The following is a 24,756-nucleotide window of genomic DNA, read 5'->3' on the forward strand; positions in this document are numbered from 1 at the left end:
GACTCCGGGCGGCGCACGCGCAGCACCTGTCCCGCACGGCCGCGGCGGGAAGCGGACGGCTGTAGTGTCCGCACGGCCTCGCGCTGCACGGAGCGGCCCGCGGCGTCCTCGCCGCCCCTCGGCCATGAACACGGAGAACTTCGGTTCCAGCGAGCGGCTGGTGACCGCCGCCTACGTGCGCCAGGGGGCGCAGGGCCGCCGCGGGCACGAGCTGCTCCTGCGGGCGCTGCTGGAGCAGGTAACGGGCCCCGCGGGGGGCGGCTCGGAGAGCGGGGCGGCCGCCCCTCCGTCCCTGCGGCTCCAGAGATCCCTGTGGGGGTCTCCCCCGCCCGCTGCCCCGCTCGGTGCGGGCACGGCGCCGCGGCCCTTTCGTACCCCGCTGCGGTCGGGCTCCTTTTGTTGTCACGAGTTAAGCAACCTCTGACCCTCTGAGTTGCGATAGCGGTGCTGTGTGGGCTTTGGGCAGCTTTCCTTCGGGAATCTGCTTTGCCATAGGCGGAGGTGAGCGCAGTTCTTAGCGCAGAGCACACGGAGGAGTGCACCTGTTGCAGTTGCCGACAAATCTGCCTGCAGCTTCCTGACATATCGGGTAATAACTGCAAAGGAAAACATGCAGGTGTGAAGATGTGTTGCAACTGAAACTGTATTTCCTTCTGATTCATAATTAATATTTGGGATTCTGTAATATCCCAGTTCTCTGCATTTGGTTTTATCCACTGAGTTTCTGTAGTATTGCGCTTTTGTGTTGAGAATACATCAAATAATCCACAGTGTTACAGACTGTGATCAACACCTGTGTGCTGCAGTGGCTTGCTGTATGCCTTAAAGAGCTCTTGGAAGTGGGAAGTACTCCGACTTTTAATATCAAAGTACACCAGTGTAATCGCATTGGATGTATGGCAAAATCATCATTGACCTTTATTTGGAATGCACGTCTATAACATCAGCTAACAAACAGCACAATCAAAATAGAAATTGCTGTTCAGCTCTAAGAGTTGCATCAGTCAAACAAGCTATGTGTGTGTTCTTAATTTCCAAGTTTATGAATTATCTTTCTATTATTATTAAGGGAAAGTGCCCTGAAGATGGATGGGATGAAAGCACCATTGAACTCTTCCTTCATGAACTTGCCATAATGGACAGCAATAACTTTCTGGGCAACTGTGGTGTGGGAGAGAGGGAAGGCAGAGTGGCTTCAGGACTTGTTGCCCGAAGGCACTATAGGTACAAGTTTTATTGGCTATTTGAATTATTCTGTTTTATTATTGATTATTTTGAAGTGCTTATGTTAATTGTCAGTTGTTATCTGAGGCCTGGATAGCATTTGAGAAAAACAGAATGATGCAATATTGAAGCGATCCAATTTTCTGTATTCAATTTTCATTAATAACTCATTGGACGTTCTTGAATGTAATGAAAGTATTTTGTTGGGTGTATGTCCTGTAAAAGCAGTAGAAGCCTAAGATGCCAACCTGACTGCGTGCAAGGGTAAGTCTTTGTGTTTTAAAATAATCCATGCATTACTTGCTTTTTTAATACCGTACAGCTTTTTATCAGTGTGTCAATCAAAACTACTGAATATTGTAGTTGTGAAGTATTGAACATCCCCAGTGAACAGCTGTTTGTACTTTTTATATTCGTTACTGTGTTTATAATGTGAAAAGTTGATATGCACATAAAAACATAGTCTATATAAAATTTATTTTATATGAAGTGAGCTGAATTATGAAGACAGAAGGAGCTATTAATGGCTCAAAGCCCTTATGCTTGGCAGGTACTCTGGAAGCTATAACTCTAGAGACTCTGCATTAATGTCAGTATGAAGATAAACTTTTTTTTTGCACAGTGTTCTGTGCTGAGTGGCTTTGCTGTTTCATCCAACGTGAGTGAAACTGAGTGAAATTTCTTGGGATATTTCTCCTTGAAATAGTAGCACAAAAGCATATTAGAAATGAGAATTTTAGCGAACTTTACTGTATGGAAACTGAATTACTTAGGCTTAATGGCTTTCAGAAGCCCTAAGTGCCATGAAAAATTAATGAATAAAACCGCTAACACATCAGTTTGGATTCTCTGTTTCCTGTTCTGCTCTCTAGTCTCAGATCTGTGAGGTGTGGGAGGCAGAGAGTTGCACTGGGTAGAGTGCCCAAGTAATTGCTGGTGTTGCTGGAGAGGGCATGCCCAGCTTCTGGCCAGAGTGAGCCTGGGCTGTCATTTAGCTCCTGTTGGTCTCAGATAGCTCTGTCACCTGGCATCTCACCTTCACCCGAGAGTCAACAAGAACAAGAAAAAGTTTAGAGGCTTTCCTCCATGCACTGATTGATGAAATGTTTTACCAAGTAGCTTTGGGAGTGGGAGAGATAGCAGGAGGTGGTTCTGAAGCAGTGTTCTATACTATGCTCCGCTGTAGGCAACTGACTTTTGTTTTCTTTGGATTTACATGTCTGGACATACCTGCATTTATAATGCTAGTTCAATAGGCAGCAAGACGTTGCTGGGGTGCACTTAAAAGGAAGCCTGCCAGGTGCTCAGGCTGTTGCTGTACTGGGTCTTCTTCTTGAAGTTTTTTATTTGCTTTATGGAACTTTGTTGGTCTGTTGTTCAAAACAAAAAAAATTACAATTTCATCCTAATATGTGTAGTTGGTTGCAATGGAGTTCGTGAGAGAGTGCACTGGGTACAATATTTTCCACAATTGCTTATCAAATTGAATTCCTTCCGGTAGCAAGAATTACTGCTTTGAGACATGACAAATCTTGATGTGTGTTTTCAACCTTTTTTGTTCAGGTTGATCCATGGAATTGGAAGATCAGGAGATATTTCTGCAGTCCAGCCTAAAGCTGCAGGGTCTAGCCTTTTGAACAAGCTTACTAATTCAGTCGTTCTGGATATTATAAAGCAGGCTGGTAGGTGTACATCTGAAAATCTCTCTCTTTTGTGGCAAAATGTCGTGTGTTCTTCATGTTAATTTCTGACTTACTTTTTCACGTGCAGGTGTCCGGACAGTGACCAATTGCTTTGTGGTTCCTATGGCAACTGGCATGAGTCTAACTCTGTGTTTTTTAACATTGCGGCACAAGAGACCAAAGGCAAAGTACATTATTTGGCCACGTATAGACCAGAAATCTTGCTTTAAATCGATGATAACTGCAGGTAATAGGGGGATGACTGGTTACATGGTGTGCTTTTCGAACAGATACAAAACTTTATCTTTCATAGTGATGCTGAATTTATATACTTGGAATCATATCCAGGAAAGGTCTAATGTATAGTAGTTGTAAGTGCTTTATTTCTACACACCTGATTTCTAACACAAAATCAGACGCTTATTTTCCTGTTGCCTTATAGAATGTGGGAGTATGGTGAAGTAGGGAGATGTATATAGTATTGTGGTTTCTTAGCAATGAGCACAATACTAAGTAAATTATAGTTCATTTTTCAGTTAGATGCCTAATTTGCTTTCCTGAGAATTATGTCAATCTTCGGTTCATGATTCAAATCCCTCTCTAAAGTTTATTCAAAAAATGAAAAGTCTCTTTGACGTTGGGATCAGAAGGTGACAAGCTGTCTGACTACCATGGTATTTTATTTTGGAAGATGGCAAGCATTAGCTGCCCCATTTGTTTTTAATCTTTGTATGTCAGTGCTCAGTCGGGAAATAAGTTCGGTGCCTTTCTTAGTTCAAACCTTATTTCCTTCTCAAAAGAAATTCCTTGTCTAGCAGACTGTAAGTAAACTAAGGATAGAAGTCCATCACTCCTCCAAAGCTGTCCCCTCCTGCAGACAGACTTATGGGATCTAGGAAATGGCGAGTGAGGGATATGTGTGTGAGCTGGAAAATGATCATACCTGGGCAAGTGGTGGCATGGATTCTCCTAGTTCTTAGGAAACATTTCATTTCAAGGCCAGGTTGGATGGGGCCCTGGGCAACCTGATCAAGTGCCCAGTGATTTAGTGGTTGGCAACCCTGCCTGCAGTAGGAATGTTGGAACTAGATGATCTTTGACCAAGTCACAAGTGATCTATGACCAAGTCATACCATGACTCTATTTTTTGTCATAAAAGATTGATTGGATAAAAACATCTAAATGGGGGATTCTGTGCTAACGTGTCTATATTATTATTCTGAGTCTGAAATAATCTACTAAAAGAAAAAAAATGTATATTTTTTGGGTTTCTGGTAGAAATGAAAACCCCACAATTAATTGGAGATTTGTTGATGTACATTTGGATCTTGTTTTTGCTGGCTAGGTTTTGAGCCTGTGGTGATAGAGAATGTATTAGAAGGTGATGAGCTACGGACAGATATTGAAGCAGTGGAGGCTAAAATCAAGACTCTTGGTGCTGAAAATATTCTTTGTGTGCATTCTACAACATCTTGCTTTGCTCCAAGGGTACCTGATAGGTAAGTAGTCTTCATAAGAAGTATATTATTTTTTGTCAGTGAAAAAAACCTACATGTTTTGAATGCTCAGTTACTGCCGATAAGAGAAGTGCATCTAGTGAAGATGCTTCAATCCCTGTGTTTAAGGGCAATGGCAGGTTGTGAAACAATGCTCCAGTTTCAAAAAAAAATGTATTAGGAAAATGAGAATAATAGGAAAGATCTTCTTTCTCTCTTATGAATGAGGTTAATAATGGTCACTTTGGGTAAAATTAATGCCACTTTGACAGAGGCTTTGATTTCATGGAAGTGGTAAGAGTAGAATTTCATAGAAATGTGGTCCAGAAAGTGTTCCACAGCTAATGCCAGATTTTAATATTCACCTTACCTTTTCTACTCTTCTCCTCTAGCCAATGATGAATTTTCCTAGGCTAATACAACTGTTAAGAAAAATAACCTATTGCCACATTTAAAATCATTGCTTGAGTTGCTCTTTCCTGCGTTATGCTGCTGTCTGTAGCATTACTAAAGATGTACTGATATAGGGAAACCCTTGAAAGCTTGTAGGGCAGTGCTATGCGAGTATAACATACGATTTGCTCTACTGTCATGTATCTGGGTTTGAACATTTACATTTATAGCCTGATTGCTTGATGCTACAACTTACAATTTCCAGCTGTTAAATCACCATTATAAGAAACTTAAACTACCTTGCATTCTTTCTTCCTATTATGTGTCCCTATACGTAACTTCTGTAGTTGCTGCCAGTGTGTCAGTTCAAGCACTTGCTGAAGCAGAGATGAACACTGCAATTAGGAGATGAGTAACAGAATATTTGAGGCATTATTTCTACACATAAATTAGTTCTGAAATATTTGAAAAACAGTATTTATCATAGGTTTAGCCGAGTTGCTAGAGGGAAGTTAAAAGCAAATAATTCTGTCAGAATACTATGAGCATTGTTTGAAGTTGAATTGCAAATTTATTGGCTAGCTTAAATCAAAGCTATCAAAATTGAATGGTCTATTTTATAGCTTTGGTAAATGAATCTTTTTCTTATCTGCCTCCTCTTTTTGACATGCAATTGTTTTGTTCTCTGCAACTAAGAGATGAAATATTAGGTAGTGGCACTGTGTTATGATATACCACAGATATAAGAGAATTTGAACGCACTTTCTATTTAAAGGATACTGTCAACTACTGAAGGCCATAACATCCATCTTCCTACGGGAAGGAAAGTAAAGCATTTCTGGAGGATACCATTTTTGTGTCTGCTTTTAAATAATTTACATTGTTAAGGCTTTGTTTTGTTGTGATGGTGATGTTTTAAAATTTTAAGCGGGTTAGGATTGTTGAATTAGGATAAGAAGTTTTATGTCAGTGTACCTATAGCTCCTTTGAAGTGTTATGAGACTTTATTGATATAATGTACTACTCATAAATTCCCTTTATTAGAGAGACGTTAGTTCTCTGTCTGTCTTCTACCTGTTGCTGCAAGCTGTCTCTAGAAGCACTGTATTTAAAAGAGAACTGAAGGCAAAAGGTGACTTCTTGGTTAATTAATGAACTTCACAGAGTTCTCTACTTTGTGACTTTCATTACTATTATAAGAAAGACCAAAGTTGTTGTTGTTCATGAACTTTCACAGGCAGGAGAGAAAGAAAGGACATTTTGCCATTTATGCTATTTGTGACTTTTGGGAACTTCAGAAGTAACCAAACTTGCATTAATGCTGTATTTTTCTGATATGACCAGCTGCTCTTAATGGTTTAATTTAAGCTTTAGAAGCATACAAGTGCTCTGCTTTATTGTTTGCTTCCCATGCAGAATCACATACTCTTTTCAAACTGCAGCACTCATCCTGTATTGTAGCATGGATCTAATTATTCAAGGAAATATTTGTAAGAAAAGTGCCTTTCCTGTTTCCAGGCTCTGTAGCAGCTAGTGTATTGCTTTGCTGAGACTCAGCAGGTGAGAAAGATGATAGATCATATAGAGCAGCGAACCCTGTTTCTAGATTGGTGAATTTCTCCACCTGCACTTGAAAAGAAGCAACCTGTAAGAGTAGAAACTGTTTTATTGGAGTCTTGTTGGAAGGTGAGGAATGAATCTGAGTGAGCAAGACCAGCAAATCAGAAGGCAAAAGCTTTGCCTGGTGTAATGTTTCCTGTTAACTCAGGATTCAGAACGTTGGTAAATGAGAAAAATTACTGGACACGCAGTTCCTGCTGAATATCTTGACTGTAGAAGATGAATGCATACATTATACTACTAGTGTTACATAGCCAAACTTGTGCTTTGCATACTTGTAATTTCTTAAGGAATAGAATTGTGATGTTGTTGTTTTCATAGGGATTGAGGTTCAGAAGATTCAATCTGAGGTTTGTAGCTGAGTTTTGCATTACGAAAGAACACAAGGCAATATAATAGAAATAGAATACAAGAGAATGTTACCTCTTGGGAAATATTTTCCTACTCTTGTCACATTTTATATGGATGTCAGTAAATTACAGTGAGAGGCTGCACAAAAATAGACAGGGGAAAAATGCATTGAAGGCTTGGATTTTTCTGGTGCTTTTAAAAAAATAATCTTTATAATCACTTCAAATTATTAAGTATTACCTTATTTTTGAAATAGATTTTCTTTTTAAATGATATTCACAAGTTTGTTAGAAATCAAGGTATTAAAAAAATAAGAGCATGATTGGAGTGCTCTGTAAAGGTTACTAACTACGTGTGTGCTTCAAAAGCTGATGTCCCTCAACGGAAATGACCTTTGCATTCAATTCAATCCCAGTTTCACTGAGAAATAATCCAAGGTGGCCTCACTGTAATTGCAGGAATTTCTAAAGGCACATGGAAAATTTTCCTTTTTTTTTTTTTTTTCTGAGTGAACAGTTGAATGAAGTTTTAATGTTTTGATCTCCACATCCAGTCATTTTAAGGCTACCCATTTGAGGGCATCATTTTAAGGGTATCCATCCCTTTTGAATATTTTTTTCTCTGTTGATCAGGTGAGCTGAAATATGCAAGTGGGATTTCAGCCAAAGGGCTGCAGTAATGGTTCTTAGGGGAAAAAAAATAGAAACTTGTAAAGGCTTCCTCTTTTATGAAGCTCTCAGTTTCCCGAACACATCTTGAAACTTCCATCAAACTGTTTTCAGGTTGAATGTTAAGTAAAAAGGAAAATGCATAAATAGCTGCAATTCTGTTAATTATCACTAAAGTAGCAAAATAGCTGAAACGATGATTTGAGCTCTGTGTAGTGGGTGCTAGACAAAACTTTCAGTGAAGCATGAAAAATCTCAGCTTGGTTCAACCATTTGTAATACAGATAAAAGCGAATAGAATTGTCTTCTTAACCTTGGTTGCTAAAGGTGGTTACTGCTGCCACGAGGCAGTAAACAAGAAAGTTTATTTTCTCCTTCTGACCTTCTTGTAGACCTTTCAGTCTTCTAATGGTCTGATTGATAACATGGATTACAGTGATTAGTATTTCTCTAAATTACAATTTTATGCTCATAGGCTGGAGGAATTGGCTATAATTTGTGCTAATTATGACATTCCCCATATTGTCAACAATGCATATGGAGTTCAATCTTCAAAATGTATGCATCTTATCCAGCAGGTAGGAACTACGCATTTCAAATATATATATGTATATATTCCTAACAAGCATGAGAAGATCTCTCATCATAGACAATGCTAGCAAGTTTTATCATGTGTCACAGCTTGGAGATTAATCCCACGCATACCCTACAGTTGGACTATTTTCTGAGAATATGGAGCAGAAGGAAATAATACTTAAAATGTTTGTTGCTTCCATTATTGCTTTTTTGTGTAATCAAATTTGTTTAGGCTTCATTTATGTTCAAGTGTCTTTTATAATGGAAAGATATCCTTATTAATCTTTCCTAAAATACTTCATAAAATTATTAACATAATGACCTATAATTATTAAATAACTGGTTGTGCTTGGATAGGAATTAAGGCTTCAACAAGAATGAGTTACTGATTTTCAAATTTTTTTCAATTCTCAAAATTCTCAAAATCAAACGTTTGATTGGCACAATGTTGAAGGCACGAGGTGGTACAGCAGCTCTGTGTGTGATCACTTGTCAGTATTGTTGGCACAGAGAACACCTGAGAAATCTGTTGAATTCAATGTTGTGTTCAAAACAAGCTCAATTTCTTTTTGCTGTTTCTGCAGAGCAAATTGTTTAATACCTAAGATCAGCCACAGAGCATGCAATGCCTGCATTTTTGCTCATTGCAACTATCTGCAGTACTTCTTTGATGTTTCTCTGTTCTCCCTGTTGCCTGTGTATTTTAACAGGATCCAGGGAATCCTGAATCCCATATATATGCCGATAGTTCTGTGTTTTCTGATTAAGACATTGTTATTAAATGAGCAAAAACCAGCCGGATCTTGTTAGCATTTCTAAATTTATCTTGAGAGACTGAAGGAATGTGACAGAAGTTGAAATGGTGTGTGAAATAGAACACTGTGTATGTTTGATTTGTGCTGGTACGTGTTTACTGCATTGAACTTGCGTAACTGCAGTGAAATTCTAACATGAAGGAGGCCGTGGGATTGCTGAGTTTTGCTGCATATGATGTCATATCTAATGATGATTTTCTCAGACTGCAAAGCCACAAATAGAACTGTTCATGGTTTTGTTTCTGTGTTTTTCCCTGGCTTCTTGGTGGGTGGTTTTTGGGTTTTGTTCTCTCTTTTTTAGTTATGGGAATGTATACATTTGAACTGGCATTTATTTACGAGAATTTATTTCCTCTGACAGAAGATATACTGTCCATGTGGAAGTATTACAAATGAAATCAAATGTATACCTGTCCCCCATGCTTTCACGTATTAAAACACAGAGATAACAACTGTGTTTTAGTTTTATCTGCCTTTTTCGCTCTTTTTGCCATAGATGTTAACTCTGCTTCTGTTTCTTGGTTTTAATACAAAGCACTTATGTATGTATAATGTGTAAGTACTTGAATATTCTGTAATACGTATGATCATTAATATATTTTCCAGCTTCCGTCATGATGCTTGCTTCTTAATTGCACAGTTCATTGATCCTGCATTACTAAAACTGAAGTTGCACAGCAGAATCTACCATTTTTGCTTTTTTTTTTTTTCCTTCAAGAATATCTCATTGCCTGAATGTTAGGGGCGTTTTGTTTTCTAGGAAGAGGGAAAGTCTTTGAGGAAGTTACCTGGATCTTAATTTTGCGGGCAGCATTATATGAAGGAATGCTGTCACAGCCCATTTGTTTCGATGCAGATTACATGTATATGTCAAAAAAGATATTTTTGTTTTCTGATGAGGCATTAACCTGTAGCCCTTTGCTGCCACGATCTGTGACGCATTTTGAATTGTACAGTGTTAATGTATAATTCCCATTAAATTCCAAGAGTATTTTTTTGATACTTGCTGCAAATGAGCTATACTTTTGAAGACATGCAGGAAATAAAAACATTTTAAATCATAGCAAATTAAGATTGCTTAAGATAGTGTGTTAGCAGACAGCAAGAAATGGTAAGCAGAGCTAAGCAAGGGTAATGCTGTGATTTAAAATTCTTCATCACAAATAAAATATCTGAGAGAGTTTTAGGAATTACATTTGTTTTATTGCTGGATTATGGGTAATTATGATGCTATCCCATGTTTTTTCCTAATATGTGCTGTGGATTTTTTTATTCCTTTTGATAAAGGGTGCTCGAGTAGGCAGAATAGATGCTTTTGTTCAGAGCTTGGACAAAAATTTTATGGTTCCAGTAGGTGGTGCTATCATTGCTGGCTTCAGTGAGTCCTTCATTCAGGAGATCAGCAAAATGTATCCAGGTAAGTAGTTCACGGATTGATTTCATCCATACAAAGTAACTGTAGAAAACTCAATTATCAATTTTCTTTCATATCATTTTTGTTTTTGTTTTTTTTTTAAACTTAATCTTTTCATTTTTCTTTTGTTTTGTTTTACTTTGCTTTTTCAGGAAGAGCTTCTGCATCTCCCTCTTTAGATGTCCTCATTACGCTTCTGTCTCTAGGTGCCAGTGGCTACAAACAGTTACTGAAAGAAAGAAAGGTAAGCTTTTTGGGAAGCAGCATTTTCTTGAATTCAGCTGTTAAAGTCTTGTTGCAAAACTGCTTCATGTAGTAAATCCTGTTTCTGTCTTGAAAGCCGTTAAATTTCTTAGGAGCTTACAGCTCTTAATCTGGAAAGGCAATATGATACAACTACTGCTTGACCAAATGATGTTCATGCATAAGTTTGATTTCCTTGTTGTATTTCAAATGAGAGATTTTACATCAGTTTAACTATCTCATACAGTATTGGTATTTATTGTTCAAGAGTATGACTAATGCAGTAGAATTTTGTCCAGTACAATCTGAGAAGTGCTGTGCTGTGTAATGATGATCACAGCGCTCATCCCAGGGGTCTTTGCTCATCTTCATTTGGCCATATTATGCTTTTGTGCTGTGGCAGTGTTAAATGCTGTGTATCATATTCTCAAGAAAATCACAACTTCTGATAAGTTACAGGTACTGTTCTTGGCCGCAAAAAGATTAAAAGATTGTCATTTAAGGCATCCATCTAGGAACAGAGCTAGGTTTCTTCTCTGGCTCTCCCATGTATGTTCTGTGTTGCACGTAACTGAGTTTTCAAAATATTCAAGTGTTCTAAAGTTGGAACCTGTACATCTTGAGTCATCTTCAGTTCTGGACATACTAAAAGGCTTGCTTCTGCTGTGTCTAATCATTAACAGAGAGAATTCTCTTTGTAGAATGTTTTAGGTAAGGAAATGTTGTGAATTAAGTCCTGTAAGTTAATAGTTTTAAATCATACGTGATTTGCTACATACATTATTTTATTTAGGAAATATGTTTCAGTAGTGTCCTGCTGGTGGCTTGCTGCTGCTTCTGATATCTGAGCAGGATGGTAGTGCTGTATTCCCTGGCTTGTTTCTAGTTCCTTGTACTGGCAAACGGAAATTGTGTACTGGAATTGAGATCCCATAGGAGAGGCTAGAATATGAGAAGAACAGCAGGGTTGACTTTCAAAGGCTATGGTGTGGTCTGTGCAAGCTATGTGAAAACGTGGCTTGTGAAACGCTGAAAGCAGTCACGCTTTCATTCTGAACCATCGCACTATCACAATATGTGCATTTGTATCTTCATTTAAAGCAAATTTATGTATTTTCCCCCTCTTCCTCTCATCTCCGGAAGAACTTCAAGTGAATTTATTGTGTTTTCTGCAAAACTGATTTTGTTGTTAGACTTACACTTGCATTAGATATGCAATGAGCAGTATAAATATTGCCATGTTATAAGTAATGTTATTTGTAAGTAAATTCTCTTAATGAATAGCTGTATAATATTTTAAATCGCATAATTTTCTTGAAAGTAGAATTCTAAAGTGAATAAAACATTACATTTTTACAATTTCAGGTCTGTTTTATTTTAAGTGTGAGTATACTCTATAAACATAGCCTTATATATGGCATAAATATGTTCCTTTTATTGGATTTGCTGCAGAAATAGAAACCTTTTTTTGCTTAAATGTGTTTGTTCCTGAATTGTAAAAATGTAATAATGATAGTTTATTGCCTGTGCTCTGTGAAGGCAGAGGCAGAGCTATTAGGCTCTCAGCAGGAGCTATTTATAGGTTGACACGGAGTACTCCTTTCTATATTGGTTCAGTTACACCTACTCACACAAAGTCAGCTATAAAAAACTTCCAGTATTTATTTCACTTTTTATACTTATTCACTAATGTTATTTCAGGTTACTTGAGCTCAGGCCAGCAAGACTAGAATATTACTGAGAAGAGATTAATCTCAGACAACCAAGGGAAAGAACTAGTCACAGAATATCCTGAATTAGAAGGGACCCACAAGGATCATTGGGTCCAACTCCTGGCTCTGCACAGGACCTCAGATTCAAGCCCTGTGTCTGAGATCGTTGTCCAAATGTTCCTTGAATTCCAGCAGCTGTCACCACTGCTATGAAGAGCCTGTTCCATGCCCACTACCCTCTGATGAGTAACCTTTTCCTAACATCCGACTTGGCCCTCCCCTGATGCAGCTGTGTGCTGTTCCCTCGGATCCTGTCACTATCACCAGAGAGAAGAGATTAGCACCTGCCCCTCCACTCCCATACTGAGGAAGCTGTAGGATGTCATGAGGCCTCCTGTCAGTCTCCTTTAGGCTGAACTAACTGCATTATCTCAGCTGCTCTTCGTACATCTTGCTCTCTGGACCCTTCACCATCTTTGTTTCCCTCCTTTGGACCCTCTTTAATAGTTTTACATCCTTGTTATATTACGATGTGCAAATCTGCACTCAGTGTTTGACGTGAAGCTGCACCAGTGCAGAGCAGAGTGGGACAGTCCCTTCCCTTGCCCAGCTGTCAGTGCTGGGACTGATGCACCCCATGATACACTGTTGACTCATATTCAATTTGCAGTCAACCAGAACTTCCAGACCTGCATGGCTGCTCTCCAGCCTCTTGTTTCCCTGACAGTACATATATCCAGAATTACCCCCTCCCAGCTGCAGAATTGGGCACTTGCTATTGATAAATTTTGTATGGTTGGTGATTTCCCAACCCCCTAGTCAGTCAAGATCTCTCAGAAGACCTTTCTGCCCTTGGGAACATCAACAGCTCCTCCTAATTTAGTATCGTCTGTAAACTTAGTGTGCATTAGTGCCTTAAACCCAGATCATTTATAAAAAACATTGAACTGGCCCCTAGATGGAGCTCTGAGGTGCCTCACTGGTAATTGGCCTCCAGCCTTCGGTAACCCCATCTACAATAAACCTTTGGGTTCAACCCATTAGTCTGTTGTTCACTCATCATGCCGTGTACTTGTCTAGCTGCATGCTGTACATTTTGTCCAGAAGAATGCTATGAAAGACAGTATAGAAATTTCTGCTGAAATCCAAAAAGATCACATTAGATGGCTTTTCTTGGTCAACTGGACGGATAACCTTGTCATAAAAGGAAATTAAGTTTGTTAAACAGGACCTTCCTCTTTTGAACTTTTGTTGGCTGTGACCAATGACTGCAGTCATTCGTGTGTGTTTCAATAACTCCCATTATGATCTTCTCCATAATTTTACCAGGCACTGAAGTGAGACTGACAGGCCTGTAATTACCAGGGTTGTCTTTCTTGCCCTTCTTGAAAATTGGAACAATATTTGCCAGCGTCCACTTTCTCCAGATTCTCAAAACCATTGAAAAATAATTTAGAGCTCTTGGGATAATATCTGCACGTTCTTTCAGTACCCTGGGATGAATCCCACTGGGCCCCATAGTCTTTTATGCACCTAACTGGAGCAGGAAATCCTGAATGAGTTCAGAGTCAGCCAGGATGGTGTCCCTGTCTATGGCAGGGGGTTGGACTAGATGATCTCTAAGGTCCTTTCCAACCTACTTCATCATTCTATGATTCTATGACACAGTCCTTCAACTCAGGGTGGAAGGAGTCTCCTCAGCCTGCTCACCTCCTTCAGAGCTCTGTCCCAGTGCTGAGCAGTTCTTCTCTTTGGGTACCTCCCACAGGTGTCCCTGACCCTGACAGAAAGCTTGGGCATGCCCTGCTGCCTCAGGCCTGGGTGGCTGCATGATGTTTGGGCAGCTCTGTCCGGGAAGCTGAGTCAGTTCCAGTGGGTACAGAGGCTGTAGGGGATGCAGAGGACACAGCTTTCTGCTGAACGAATGCCACTGCTGATTCAGCTCCTTGTGAGCAGATTAAAACCTTCTGAGTTGACTGTTTGAACTGGCACAGTGACGATTTCTCTTCTGTGTCCCTTGCTGCATCCCGTTTTTCTTCTGCACGAGGATACTCTTTAATACAGGAAGGAGATTATATGAGAGAGAAGAACACATACATGGGATGGTGTTTTCTGACAGGATGGCATTCATGGAGTATGAGGTTGTATGCTCTGATAGGAGAGGGTAAAAAGGGTGCAATGAGTCTGAGAACAGAAGAGCAAGGGAGTAACACACACGTACTGTCTGAGTGTCTGATAAACGTGCCTATATGTGATAGCATAACAAGGAAAGGATTGAAAGTAGTTTTTCTCACTTGTGCTAGGCTCTCAGTATTATTTTTTTATGCATATGTCATATTTTTAAAAGTGGTTTTCTGATTTCAATAAGGGATTCTAGGTCTTCTTGTAACACAAATGATGGCAACAGGTCCATAGTCAAATTTGTTAACACTGTTGCTTTTGAAAAACTCATTATTACGTAAAAGCTACACTTTTGAACTGACTCCTTTGATTTCCTCAGTACTGTTTATGTTGTGTCCCATATTCTGTATTGCCAGGTCTTAAAACTCTCTATTTGCATGTATGTGTTTCTTTGTCCAGGACATATGTAGCAATTACAGTGACTGCACTGCATAGTATCATAAGCAGTAGACTTCAGTTAATGATCATATCAGAATTGATGGAAGTCATTCTTATGTCCTTAAAGAGTGTGAATCTAAGTCTAAAATATTTAAAGTCGCAATGAGTGGGAGGGAACTGCTTAATTTTTACAGTGGTAAAATACCAGCTTTCCATTTCTGGCTGTGTGGTGCTTAATGCACCCACAAATGCTGTTGGCCCATGTGGCTGTTGAGCAGCACCCCCAAGATGCCTTTTTGCAGAGCTACCCTCTGTCCAGTTGTTTCCCGGTCTGTATTTGTGACCAACATTACTCCCAAGTACAGAACCCAGCATTTTCCTTTGCTGAATTTCATGCTGTTAATGGTTGTCCGTTATTCTTGTTACAAAGATTTCAGTGTTCTGTCATCGATTTCATATATGTTTTTAAAGATTCCACCGTATTCAGAACAAAATTCTTGGTGTTGCAGTGCAAGAGAATCTATATATGAGGCTATGTGGTATATGTAAGTATTCCAGATGTACACATGCGGTTTCTCTGATGTTTTTTTGGCTGCCTTTCAGGAGGTAAGCCTTCTGATAGTGGGGCTCCATGCTCAGCAGTGCAGCCTTTTTTTGTGTGCACGAAATGATGTGCCCGGTGTCTGATCAGGTTACACATCAGATGCAGCTGCTCTGTCTGATACATAAAGCAGAGGAGAAGCTGTGACAGTTCCATCGTGAACAACTACTGCAGCAGCAGCAAAGTATCTTAAGATGAGACCAAATCAGACTCAGGTACAGCACATGGGAGTTGTCAGCGTGTATGGAGCACAAAGGGGCTGTGAAGTTTTGTTGTTTGGTAAGTTTTTAAGGGGAAAGGGAGAATTAAATAATGAAACATAATTGACATGTAGTGCTCGGATTGTTCAATGCAACTTCAGCATAACAGTTAGCTCCAAACAAGAAAGCTTCGTTGGCTGTCACAGAAATGCAATTCTCTAAGAGCTTATTTGTATATAATTGCTGAGGGTGCTTATAAATTGTCCACATAACAGAAATGTTTTGTAATAGGGGTTGGTTATAGATTTGACCTCACAAGAATATTTCATATTTCTTTTCTTTTTTCTTTTTTTGAAAGGCTGTTGATCTATTTTATAACAATCTATAAAATAACACGAGGGCTTCCAGTGGAAAAATGCAAGACGCAGTAGCTCATAAAAATAAGCTTTTGAATTTGTGTGCAGTCAAACACATAAAAATGTACATTTGGATTCTTTTTTTCCCCATCTTTCTATTCTCTCCCGTTCTGCCAAATGGCTGTGTTTGTGAAGGCTGGCCTAGTAACCTACGTATTAATTTCATTGCATACATTTGTACAGTGGGTAACTGGTTGTAACAACTTGGAGTCCTAAGGTAATAAATACATAACGTAAGAGATGCAAGAGAGAGTTCCTTCACTGTGATGTACAGAAATGAGTTACTTGGGAATTTCTTCCTGTTCCAAGGTAGGTTTTTCTCAGTAGTGGTTTCACTGATAATTCCTCCACAGAAGGCAGAATTCATGTATAGTTCTGATACTTTGCTGCAGCTGTGAAAGTAAATGGCCAGCAGAGGGAGCACAGATTAATTTATGAATTGGATTACAAAAAGTACTGGTCTAATGGCTAAACATATTAATGATGCTCATTGTGGAAAGCAAATAACACATGAGTAATGTGTTTATATTCAGTGATGGACTAGGAGGAAGGGAGATGTCTTTGAATATTTGAGTAAATGTTTTTCAACTTCTACAAGTGAACTGTAAATAAACTGATGGATTGAAACCACTAAATCATTTCATTTCGGAATGCCTCTGCAAAATACAAATGATTCTTCACACATTTTGAGTTCTGATAAAGAACCACGGATGCCTCCTGTATTGTTGTTGTTGTTGTTCCAAGTGTTACAGCAGCTGTATGCTCTTGTTGATAATGAATATGTAGCCTAATTTGTTTGTACAGAAGCATCCTACTTTTTCTCTCTGGCAGAATTCATCCCACGGCATTAGGAAGCACAGGTCAGGAGTGGTGGTCATTTGTTTGCTCATAAAGTGAGGCTGGGCTCACTGCAGTGGCTTAAACAGCTGTAACATTCTTCTAACTTGGCTGCTACAAAACTCATTTGGTTTCATAAGACCTGTGGGAGGCTCTGTTTAAGAGCATAATTTTGATCACAAGCTGTAATTTGTACCTGTCAGAGTGTGCGGGTCAGAACAGGATACTGGTCTGCAAACAGGAGAGACAACTCTATTTAAGGAATGAAAAATCACTTGTCAGGTCCAGAAATTGATGAGGATGCTGAAACAGGCAGTCACATTGAAGTAGATGAGCAGCACAATCTTTTTGACCAGGAAGAGGAAAAAGCAGGTGTTTGGTATTTTTAAAAAAGAATACCCAGTATCTGCATCTTTTTGCTTGTATTTATGAGAAACTAAGTGTTAAAAAGGACAGAAAAGCAGCCAGAGAATACAATAAGGAGAGTGGTGTGAAGTGTGATCAGGAATTCAGATGCCTTCATTTTTTTAGGAGGCTTGTGCAGGAGAGGTGGGTGATAGGAAGAGGACAGGCAGGAGAATATATGTTGTATGAAACAAAATGCAGTCACGTGTACTCATAGCCTTCTCCTTAAAAAAAACATATTGCCTGTCTTGTACGTAAAGTGAGGTCTATGAACCAGTGGTAGCTGTGATTGTATGATAAGTGGTAACAAAAAGTGATTGTTTTAGTCTGAAACATATTAATAGAAAATGATACAGGAAGCAATTTGCCATATCATGGCCATCTGCGTTGGTTCATTCTCTGGCTTGTGGGACTGGAGGGAGGAGAAGCTCTTGCACGAGTGGGGAAAGGTCAGCTCCTTCGACAGGATAGTAACATGGGGGAGGACCTGCTGGAGAGTGGCAATCTCTTCAAGATTTTACTCCTTTAGGTTTCAGTTCCACAGAGAGAATGGCTGAGCTCCCAGGCACGTATGTTAGATCAGATAGAGAGTGCTTCACCATCCTAAGGGGAAGAACAAGGTTAAGGAAATGGAGCTGTTCCTTTATAGACGGATTTCAGAGAAGTATCTGTCCAACTTATTTGGTGCACTTATAAAGGATGTAATAGAAACCTAAAAGTTTTGTGAAGTAGATAGTATTTTCTCTGTTTGATAGCCAATAACAAAAATATTGCGTCCTTTCTTTTCTTTTTTTCCCCCAGGAAATGTTTTCCTATCTTTCAAGTGAGTTGAAGAAGTTGGCAGACATCCACAATGAGAGACTGTTGGATACACCACATAATCCCATATCCTTAGGTAATTGTGGGGTTTTAAATCTTTAAAAAGAAATTCTAATGTGCTGTGCGTTCATAATGCATTTACATATACATTTGCTATACATTAGGCATTGCACACTGCACTCCATTAAATTATTATAAAGCCAAGATGAATCCATTGAACCCAATAAGGTAACCTGCTATAAAAGCAGAGCAGTAGGGTTGTGACTCAGGCCCTTTTTACAAAATTGCTCCTGTACAACATAATCAATTATTGTAGTCAAGGCAGGCAGAAGATGTTAGCATGTTGCTTTATAAATTAATAGGTTTTAAAATAAATTAGGGTATAATTACTTTACGCATCTTCTTATATTGCTGTAAAAGAGATTGTGGAATTCCTACTCAGGATATTTATTCTAAGCAAAAATTCTGCTGAGCACCAAAGTAATGTTACACCCTTGTGCAGGAACTCTGCCTTACGTGCAGCCCAGCCAAAGAAGTAAACCACCCAGTTTGTGGAAAACTAGAAGTGATGAAATGTAACGTTTGTGTTTATTTTTCTTTTGTATCTGAGTACAAATCCTTGGACAGATTTTTATTGTGGGCAGACACCTCATCCCCTGTGATTCTTTTTTTTCTCTCTTTTTTTGGGGGGGGGGGGGGGGGTGGCGGAAAGAAGCTTCATAATAGTTTTAATCTGACCTTTTGTTACTTCAGCCATGTCACTGAAGAATCTAGATGAAAATAATGATGCTGCTGTGACCCAGCTTGGATCTATGCTTTTTACAAGACAAGTTTCAGGAGCGAGGTGAGAATGCTATGAATTTGAAAATTCTGGGGAGTTGTATTAGGATTTCATAACATACATAATACAATATTTACTTTATACCAATTGTCTCATGATTACAGACTTCAGTCTGGCAATTACAAGTCCAAAAGTATTATACCTTTCTTCCTCAATATTAGCTACTAATAACGTGTCTACCTGCCTGAGTTAGCAACGAGGCCTTCTCTTTTAGCTTTGGTATACTAAATAGATAATCTGTCCCCATTTAATTTAGTGTCATTATTTCCTAGAACCCCTTGGTTTCATTTAGTTTCCAGCTGTTGCCTGATCTTACAGTTAGGTTGTAAGCTGCTTAGGGAAGATCTTTGTTTTGTTTATTGCAGCACAAATATGGTTGTGCTGGATGTCAGGGGAATAAGCTTTTAATACTCTGCTTAGCTTTCTGTCATCTGTAAGAAAATCCCACTTTCTGGAACCAGATATGTTTAAAAGAAAAATTCTACAACTTGAGCCAGTCTGAGCTGAATTTATTCTTAGTGACACTGGTACATGGAAGCATAAACCAAATCGTTTCTAATGATTTTGGTTTAAACCTTTTAGAAGAAGAGAATGATTTAAAATTTGTTTTGGCAGAATTCCTTAATATGAATATTACTGCTTCCATGCTACCTTCTGCCATGGGCTTAATGTGATTTTCTGTATCAGTGCTGATTGTTTCCACATCGGAAGGTATGCTTCATTAGCTTGGATTATTCCACTTCCTGCACAGAGAAATGGTAGTAAATCTGCATGTTCTGTAGTTAGATGCTCTTTTTAATTCACCTTTCCTAACCTTGGCGTGTCCTGCAGTTTCAGCCATCATTGGCTGAGATTCCATATTTGAAAAGTTAAGGCTCTCCAACTCTTTGTCTGATTCAAAGGTTTCAGTTTTTCCCTTTTCTATGCAAGCAGTTCTTTTGCAGTACAAATACTGTTCGACATGGAATCTCAACAGATTTTAAACATTAGCCTTGGATTACACGGCAGTGGTAGCAGTGGCAGCTCCCTGCATTGCTCACACACAGGCTTTGCCATATCCCGAGGTTTGAGCACTTGGGTACAGAGGCGATATGACAATTATAGCAGTGTTTGTCTGAGTACAGTTTCTTATATGAACTACAGGGATTGTCTCTTCAGGGATAACAAATTCTTATCAGCTGATTGGTGTTAATTGTTTGTGTAAGCTGTAACTGTAGCCATAAGGTGAGTTGTTCCTTTACCAAGGAAAGGGGTGGATTAAGGTTGTGGTTTATCACGGAATGAATGTGTACCGAAGGTGCTGAGGAATAGAGTGCTGTAGGTAGTGGTTCTTCCTATAAGGAAGAGGTAAAAGCAGTGCTGAACAGCATCCACTTGAGAAGGGAATAAATATAAGGTTACCATCATAGGATGAGGGAAAGGGAAGCTGTAGTACCCAGGTATGCATTTGAGGACATTGGGAACCTGATTTGAGGAAGTAGACTGAAAGAGGAGGGCAGAAGGCAGTAAAGATTAGGGACCTGGTTTGGGAAAGTATGTAATGTCATGAAAGGATGATACACAGTGGTGCACGTGTAGTTCCAGCTACTTGAAAGGCTGAGCCCTGTGAAGCACTTGAACCCAGAAGCTTTGGGCTGTAGAACATGATGCCAAGCAGATGTGTGCCCTAAGCCTGCTCCCAGCATGGTGACTGCAGAGAGCTTGGGGTCACAAGGCTGTCTGAGGAGAGACAGCGGGTCTGATAGTTAGGTCTTGTTAGGGAATAGAAAAGTTGGCTGCAGATGTCTTTCATCTCATGCTGAGGAGCTCATAAATGCCAGCAGCGAAGATGAAAATTTAACTGAAGAGGGGAATGAATATTCACCTGTGCCCACAGCCTTTATCTAATTGAGGATCTACTGTCAGTCGTTGCAGTACTTAAGCACTAACTTGGAGAATACCCATCCTAAGCCCACCTACAGGAATTTGTTTAGCAGATATTACACTGTGTTGGCATTTGTGTAATATGTTTATCGTAGCGTATCACAAAAATATTTAAGGCATCTTGTAATTGAATCACAATTCTGTTTATTTCAGAGTTGTTCCCCGTGGGTCTGTGCAAACAGTGAATAACTACACTTTCAAAGGCTTTATGTCGCATACAAATGACTACCCCTGTGCTTACCTCAATGCTGCATCAGCCATCGGAATTAAAAAGCAAGACGTAGACATCTTCCTAAAAAGACTGGACAAGTGTTTGAAGGCTTCTAGGAAAGGGAAAGAAAAAAGTGTGAATGAAATATGTACTTCAAACACAGGCACAGAACAACTTGAAGACCAGAAGATACAGACATAGTAACACAGGAAGATGCACTTTTGTTTGAAGTATGCCAGGTTTGTATTGGGCTGACACTGAATCTGAAGTGCAGAAAATTTGGCCCTGATCTGAAAAAAAAAAACTCGGGATGAAATTTAGGTTTAAAGGAAATGGGTGATTTTCTCCTATCCTCTCTTACTGGAAAGTCAGACACAAGCATTTTGCACCACATAAATGTACTTAATATGCCAAAGTAAAGCTCTACTTTCATAAAAGCCTTCAGCTGACCTGTCAGTCTGTGGGTGACTGCTGGGGCTGATGTTCATCAAGTCACAGAATACTTATGCACGTGTTGATCAACAAGATCTTCTGTAGCAGTGATTGAATCTCTTTTTAGGTCCAGGTATACAACCAACAAGAAATATTTTACTGCTCTCAAGATGTCTTGCTTTTACTCAGCTTACTTTCCATTTTTCTTTTATTTCCAAAGATTTATATAGAAATGGTGGGGATAACCCTTACTAAATACAACGTTAAATACAACTGGATGAAGAAATTGTAGAGTTGGAATAGTGGTCTTTTTAGGTGCTCTTACCTCTCCTGGACTGCCTAAAACAAAGCAGCCCTCAGTGGCAAAGAGCTTAGAATACCTAATATCCCGTAGGTACTCAGCTCTTGGAAACGTTTGCATAGTTCAGCAACCCAAAATAATTTTGAGGGAGTACAGTGATGAAAATGTGAGGCTGTGCAGTGGAGTGAGAGTTGTCCTCTTTATGTGTTTTATCTCTTCTTTGGTAGTTGCTCATGAATAGAGCAGTCAGGTCAGAGATCCTCTCAAAAAGTGGAATGCTTTGTTGGATGACTGCAGCAGTTTCAAGATCCAATGAGACCAGAGGATGTTTTGGCATTTTTAGTCCATTGTTTTTAAAAGTTATAGACGTCCGCTTCTGAACCGTCTGCTGCCATTGGCACTGTTGTCTGCGTGCAGTTACTGATTTGAATTCATTAATGAAACAATAGATTTGGAGTCTGTTCCTGAAACAGAGGTTCCATATCGCTGGAATGACAGTGCTGTAGGTTACAAAATTTTTTGTTAATTATTCTTAAATGCAATTAACACACTGTATGTGGATTTTTATGTCATTGGCTGTTCAAAGTGAGCTTAGCATTCAAAGGCGTTTTCCTCTGTCTTTAATGTAGTAATCCTTGGGACACCGCAGTTCATGAATTCTAAATGTCAGGAAACGTTCCAGTTACTTTGTTTTGTGGCATCTGAGGCACGTATCCTCAGAGCCCTCTGGAAATTGCCTTATCAGTATAAATAGTGCTTTTGAAAGAATCGCCCCTCTACTTTCCTCAAATGAATTGATACAAGAGGTGATGTTAAGATGTGGAAATTATTAGTATGCTAATTGCCATCAAGGTGGTCTCACTTAGTGAAGTTCATTGTATCTTTAGCCTAAATTAAACCGATGCTCCTGTATGGTTATTGCTACAGTTACACTTCAGATCCATTAAAGCTTGTGGAAGGGCGTGCTGTCTGGAGTCAGGGTTGTTACTTGCTGTACCAGCATGTCTTAAGACAGAGGTAACGCAACTTGACCACTGAGTCCTTGTGGCCATAACTACGTGTAAATTTTGTTTTGTTTTGTTCTGAGATGATGCTACACCACAGTTTTTCCAGTCAGTAAAGCTCACATTCAGCCCTGGGAGACAGAGCTGTGCAGCTCACCCCGCCCTCTGCATATGGAGCAGCCAGTGGAAACCACAGGGCCTTAATGATACCTTTCTTTCTGTTTTGGGATATTGTTGTCTTGTGCTTCAATGAGCATAAGTTAGTGATTTAATGGATTAGTTACAGACTACAAATATTAGAGCTATTGTTATGAGAGCTTAGGGAGGTGCATGGTAGTAGCCATGCAGGATTTGATAAGCAGTATCTTGAAACTGAAAACAAGAAAGCAGTAGTTGCCTTTTCTGAGAGAAGACCTCTACCTTTTATGTTCTTGTAATAAATTGTCTGCTGCAAATAATTCACTCTCTTGTACTCTAGATTGAACTGCTTTCTCAGATAGTGTTTCTCCCGTCTTCAAAATGTTTCCCATTTGAAATCAAGCATAAAAATTTCAACAGATCTCTCTGAACAAGTATCCAAGGAAAGAATTAAAGCCTTTCATTCTGATTTTGTGCTTTTAAACCTTGTATTTTCTAATGGAAAAACATTTTAAGATGAGACTTTTGGTTACAGTGTGTTTTTAAATTTGTGTCACTGAGGCTCTTTGCAAATCTTAGTGGTGCCACCTCAAACCACACAGTTTAAAATACTTTGAGATTGGTGCCGTTGTGAGGTATGATCTCTTGAACTAAATATTAGTGTTATGTTACTGTGGTGTGTTGTTGTGCCGGTTCACAGCTTTATTTCCTTCCTTTGTTCCTTTATTTCCTTGCTTTGTTCCTTTAAGAGTGTTAAGTTGTAATGCATACTGAGTTTTTAGAGACAGAAGCATTATGTAATGTCATTATAGTTATACTTAAATTTAAATAAATGGAGAAGAAATGGTTATTTACGACATACTTGAAACGGGAGATTCAGTAGATAAACTTACTGTTTTTCAAGGAAGAATATAAGCCACTTATTCTCAATTCACCAATGTCTATAATAAGGTAATAAAATAATACTGGAACACACAGCTACTGAGTCTTCATTTTCTTTGTATAACAGATATGGGACGATTTCATGTCTGTGGCAGGTCTCGGGCACTAACAGTAGCACTGCTGAAAGATGGCAATAGCTTGGGCATAGCTTTGTCAACATATGAAGAGTAAAACAATTGTGATACAGATATTTGCTTTCTGTGAAGGCCTTTCTGAGGTTGCACAATGAAGTAAGAAGTTCCTTGGCTCAAAACACTATTTATTTGTGCATCCTTTTTCCTGGCCTCTATATATGCACATGACACCGAAGGCTTCTACATACCTCAGAGACCTGCCACAGCCAACGTAATCTCCGGCATCCACACTACTATTGAGACATTTAGGAAAGCAGCAGGGGCTTTAGATAACACTTGGGGTTATGTAGCAGGAATCCTTAGTAAAAGACCATGAACAGATGCCCAGTTACTAAGGCTGCATCTCAGCTGCTATTTGTGAAGCTGCCTGCCTCTCTCGTTGTAGGGCACAGCATGTAGCCGTCAGCGGTGAAACAAGAAGCAAGCACGTGAAATTTTCCAGGAGAGTTTAAGGTCCAGAAATGTAGATGGTTACTATTCTTGCTACTGGTTTGTTGCTCTGCCAGAGGTTACTGCCCTGTAGCAGGGGCACTGAAGCCATCCGTCTGCCTGGCGACTGCCACAGTCCATACAGTGTTGGAACAACTGCTGAAACTGAGGTGTGTTAAAGTGAGCACTGAGGGTATGAAAAACTGCCTGGGAAGCAAGTGTGTTTCCCGTTGTTCCTCTGCAGAAAACATAGGTGCAGATACCTGCTTCTGAAGAATGTAACGTTTGGTACCAGGGCAGGGCGTGTGGGTGGGCAGGAACACCTCACACTGCTGCAGTTGGAGTCACTGAAGTGACTTGTGCCCCCTGA

At 39.4% G+C, this 24,756-nt stretch overlaps 1 protein-coding gene across 2 annotated transcripts; it reads left to right on the plus strand.

Annotated features, from left to right (window-relative positions):
* Positions 1-28: 28 nt before the first annotated feature.
* Positions 29-23,858, plus strand: SEPSECS (Sep (O-phosphoserine) tRNA:Sec (selenocysteine) tRNA synthase). Of its 2 annotated transcripts, none has more exons than NM_001031158.2 (11): positions 29-238; positions 1,070-1,224; positions 2,788-2,906; positions 2,995-3,153; positions 4,252-4,405; positions 7,910-8,012; positions 10,113-10,242; positions 10,392-10,483; positions 18,014-18,107; positions 18,785-18,875; positions 20,949-23,858. In NM_001031158.2, the coding sequence occupies exons 1-11, from the start codon at positions 125-127 to the stop codon at positions 21,205-21,207; spliced, it is 1,470 nt and encodes a 489-aa protein (NP_001026329.2). In that variant the 5' UTR covers positions 29-124; the 3' UTR covers positions 21,208-23,858. The 2 variants fall into 2 exon arrangements, with proteins under 2 accessions (NP_001026329.2, XP_015141179.2); XM_015285693.4 differs by having other exon boundaries at positions 176-616.
* Positions 23,859-24,756: the final 898 nt, after the last annotated feature.

This window comes from Gallus gallus, chromosome 4 (genome assembly GCF_016699485.2).
Source record: "Gallus gallus isolate bGalGal1 chromosome 4, bGalGal1.mat.broiler.GRCg7b, whole genome shotgun sequence".
In the NCBI taxonomy this organism is placed as follows: domain Eukaryota; kingdom Metazoa; phylum Chordata; class Aves; order Galliformes; family Phasianidae; genus Gallus; species Gallus gallus.